The sequence below is a fragment of the Schistocerca gregaria genome, chromosome 8, assembly GCF_023897955.1.
Source record: "Schistocerca gregaria isolate iqSchGreg1 chromosome 8, iqSchGreg1.2, whole genome shotgun sequence".
In the NCBI taxonomy this organism is placed as follows: Eukaryota; Metazoa; Arthropoda; class Insecta; order Orthoptera; family Acrididae; genus Schistocerca; species Schistocerca gregaria.
In genome coordinates, this window is record NC_064927.1 from 61027856 (window position 1) to 61032312 (window position 4457).

Sequence of the window (4457 nt, forward strand, 5' to 3'; positions counted from 1 at the left end):
TTGAAAGCCGTACCGCAGATTACTCATGAACGTATTTCTCTTAAAAAGTGTTTTCATTGTAAATGTTAACATTCTGTACAGGAAATTATTCCTTTTATTAAACTACATTTCACGATCACTGTATTACAGAAACTATGCCTCTATACAGAAATGTTCAAATACATTTAGAAATCTCAACCACTTCCCCAACAAAATACACACATGAAAATACATCTCATTGACTACAACCAATTGTAACTTATTTCCAACAGTGGCATGTAACGAACGTCCGCCGGCATCGTAAGTGCGCTTAATCTGTGCACAGAATTGTGTTATACTATTCGTACTTTAGTTTTTTGTATTTTGAGCTGAAGATCTATGGCTTCTACATTCGAAAATATGTCATCAAAAATGAAACACATTGTTTTGTTTAACCGTTCAGTATGCATAATAGATATTTGTGTAAGACCTGAAATTACATCGAATGTGATTTGTGCGTGTGACATCCTCCTGGACAATATTTGGACTCGAATTTATAATTCGACAGTACTATGAAATAATTTTTTCGGTACCAAAAGGAAGAGACGTCAGCTAATTCTTTGCAGAAAACAGTAACCATCAGTAGAAACGTACGCTTTGCCAGTACGACACAAAATGTCTTTCCCGACTTAGACTGTAATGACTGTTCCCCTAGGCGATCAATCAAGAGAATTATTTGACGAGCTGAAGTCCGATTTCAGCCGAAAGCTGCGAACTCTACGTCAGTCGTACTCGGTGTACTTGATTCGCAAAGCGATATACAAAAATCATTTGTTATTCTTGCTTAGGGCGGTAGATTGTTCCATGTTTTGAATGCGGTAGCATTGCGCTGTTCGATGTTGAGCTTCGTGCAGCGACGCGGTCTTCCGTGTTTGTGAAGCGAGCACTTGCAGAAAAAGAAAATGCGTATCGTGGTGCTCTTCGTTTTCCTTTTTCTAGTGCATGAAATTCGCGCGAATCACGAAAGTCATGTTCAACTTGATTTGGATATTGGCTCAAGCAGGGAAGCATTGAGAACCGACGATGAAGTGATAAAACGAGAAGAAGAAGCAATCAAAACTGATGGCCTTAATGTGTCGCAAGTAAAGCAGATGAAGGAGGCGGTACAAAAATTTACTTTTCAGGCGGAAGTTAGCCGAATGATGAAACTCATAATTAATTCCCTGTATCGCAATAAGGAAATATTTTTAAGAGAGCTTATTTCCAATGCTTCTGATGCACTTGATAAAATTCGTCTTTTGTCTCTGACAGATGATTCTGCCCTGAGTGCAACAAGTGAGCTGGTCATAAGAATAAAGATTGACCAAGGTGATCGGATTGTTCATATCACTGACACTGGGATTGGGATGACAAGGAAAGACCTCATAAACAACCTTGGAACTATAGCGAAGTCCGGAACTTCAGATTTCTTTGGTAGAATGCAAAATTCATCTTTCACAAAAGAGGAAATGAGTGACCTTATTGGACAGTTTGGTGTTGGGTTCTATTCTTCTTTTCTTGTTGCTGATAAGGTAGTGGTGAAGAGTAAGCATAATGATGACAAGCAGTATATATGGGAATCAGATGCAGGAAGCTTTTCCATCACAGAGGATCCTGATGGTGACAGTTTGAAACGAGGAACGACAGTAAGTCTTCATCTGAAAGAAGATGCTTATGAATACACAGATAGAGAAACTGTCAAAAAGTTAGTCCAGAAATATTCACAGTTTATAAACTTCCCTATTTACCTTTGGCACCAAAAAACTGTAGAAGAAAAGGTCATTGAAACTTCTATGAAGGAAACAAAAACAACAGAAGATGATTTGGGCGTGGAAGAAGAGCTGCAAGAGAATGAAGCTATAACTGTAAAAAAATTAGTAGATGACTGGGAGCTACTAAATGTTGATAAGCCTATCTGGACTAGGAAGCCATCGGAAGTGCAAAATGAAGAGTACTACGAATTTTACAAAGCACTGACAAGAGATACAAAAAATCCGTTAGCAAAAATGCATTTTGCAGTAGAAGGTGATGTTGCTTTCAAAGCTGTTCTGTTCATCCCACAAGAACAACCAGAAGAGATTCTAAAAAATTATGGGAAGTGGACAGATAATATCAAGTTTTATGTACGTCGGGTGTTTATAACAGACGAGTTCAAAGACATGCTGCCAGACTATATACAATTTGTGAAAGGTGTTGTTGATTCTGATGACCTGCCACTTAATGTATCTCGTGAAACACTTCAGCAACATAAATTAATAAAAGTCATTCAGAGAAAAGTTATTCGGAAAGCAATTGATATGATGCTTCAGCTTGAAAAGGAAGATTACATGAAATTTTGGAAGGAATACTCTACTAACATCAAACTAGGAGTTCTTGAGGACAGTATTAATCGAGCAAAATTGGCGAAACTGCTAATGTTTCATTCTTCTTATAGCAATAGTATGACAACCTTGTCAGAATACATAGAAAGAGCAAAACCAAATCAGGATCAGATCTATTACATTGCAGGGGCTACACTGGAGGACCTGCAAACATCACCTCTTGTGGAGGGTCTCCTCAGAAGGGGCTATGAAGTTCTGTATATGATTGAAGCAGTAGATGAGTACTGTATAAACAAATTGCCAGAATTTGGGATGAAAAGATTCCAAAATATAGCTAAAGAAGATTTTATAATGCCGATAGCAGAGGATGATAACATAGACTGGGGAAAAATTACGGAAGAATATGAACCACTCATCCATTGGTTAGAAAGAGATGTATTAAAAGAGAAAATACAACGCGCAAAAATTTCTCAAAGGCTCATGGAATCTCCTTGTGCTCTGGTAGCTAGCGTATTTGGCTATACAGGGAACATGGAACGCTTGGCTGTATCAACAGCTCACAGAAAATCATATCAGAATGACAACAGAAGCAAAATAAAGACAAAGAAGATAATGGAAATCAATCCCCATCATGAATTAATTAGGGAGTTACATAGACGATTTAAGTACCAACCAGGAGATGAAACTGTGAAACAAATGGCCATTATGTTATACCGTCTTGCTGCTTTGAAGTCTGGATATATGTTAGATGATACCTTCGCATTTTCTCAAGAAGTAGAAAATATGATGGTAAAACTACTTGGCACTGGAGAGTTCAAGAAAGATTCTGGAAGGATCAAAACTGGCAGTATTGAAAATGAAGATATTCATGAAGAGCTATAAGTTTTTAAAATGATGTGTTAGCCTTTCCAAATTTTCTGGATTATCTTAGCAGTGAGGCATGCACAACACAGGCATGGATTAAAAATAAATTACTTTCAATAAGTTGTATATGTGGGTTTTATAGTGCAAAATCAATGGTGATAATATTGTTTGTGTCATTAGAGTTCACCTTGTGTTAAATAAACAAATAAATCATTTTAATTAAAAGAGTAATTTCTGTGTAATAAAAATTACTAAGCAATTTGTATAATAACTTAACAGTTCAAATATTAGAATCTCCAATGTGGTACCCACTGTAGAGTGCACTCTGGCAGATATTTTACACGATAGAGAAGATATGCATAAGTAGTAAAATTCCTAAATTTGCCATGCAATACTCTCCGTAGAAATTTCAGAGAGTGTGACATAGTGTGAAGTAATGCCCATCAGAAATAATTAGGTAGTCACACAGATGAGTTAACTACCACTAGTTGTGAACTTACATGTGAGCAGTCTACTGTTCAGATTTTTTAACATTTCCTTCTTCACCTAAGTAGATCAATATGGAGCAAAATCACAATATTCAGCAACATTCTTTGACTCATACAAATGTTGTAAATTAATTATAAAACTATGCTTAGGCCTATGCTACGCACCAGTCTGTTCCAGGACCAAGGTTTAGGAAGGCATGGGCGGTGATGGGTATGGGTTTGGAGGGAGGAGGGGGGGGGGGATAGGAGACAATCACACTTTTGTACCGAAAAAGTAATAACGCAACCCGCAATTAAAAGTTCTAATGGACTTCAACTTATGCAAAATGAGTCATTAGGGGCTCACAGGTTTAACTGATTGATTGACTGATTTTCATTTGGTTCCATTTGATTTCATTACATCCAGAATGTGTAGTTGAAATAATATGGGACAGCATTTGTCACTGATCATACATTTTATAAATTGATTTTTAAAAGTAGTCTTAAGTGTTAATTAGTATGAACACTAGAATTTAATGTGGCATCTGATATAAATAAATCATAGCCTACTTTCACAAACTGGCTATATAATGTAGTTAAACTGAGACTCACATGAGCAGCATTTAATAATGCTTGAGACTATATACACACAGATATGATAGACATTGTAAAAGTAGCTCCTAAGCTGAATATAAAGTATGTTATGTATTAACAGTGACTGTTCTTCCTGTATCTCCCTAGACTTGCAAATACTATGCTAAAGCATCATCATAAGTAGAATAGTGGCAGTTTTTCAAAAATTACTGAA

At 36.5% G+C, this 4457-nt stretch overlaps 1 protein-coding gene across 1 annotated transcript; it reads left to right on the forward strand.

Annotated features, from left to right (window-relative positions):
• Nucleotides 1–282: 282 nt before the first annotated feature.
• LOC126284602 (endoplasmin-like) lies at nt 283–3447 on the forward strand. Its single transcript, XM_049983649.1, has one exon. It carries the CDS (start codon nt 921–923, stop codon nt 3198–3200), a length of 2280 nt encoding a protein of 759 aa, XP_049839606.1. The 5' UTR covers nt 283–920; the 3' UTR covers nt 3201–3447.
• Nucleotides 3448–4457: the final 1010 nt, after the last annotated feature.

Coding starts and splice junctions, on each gene's coding strand:
- LOC126284602 (XM_049983649.1), top strand. CDS start 921: ATGCGTATCGTGGTGCTCTTCGTTTTCCTTTTTCTAGTGCATGAAATT.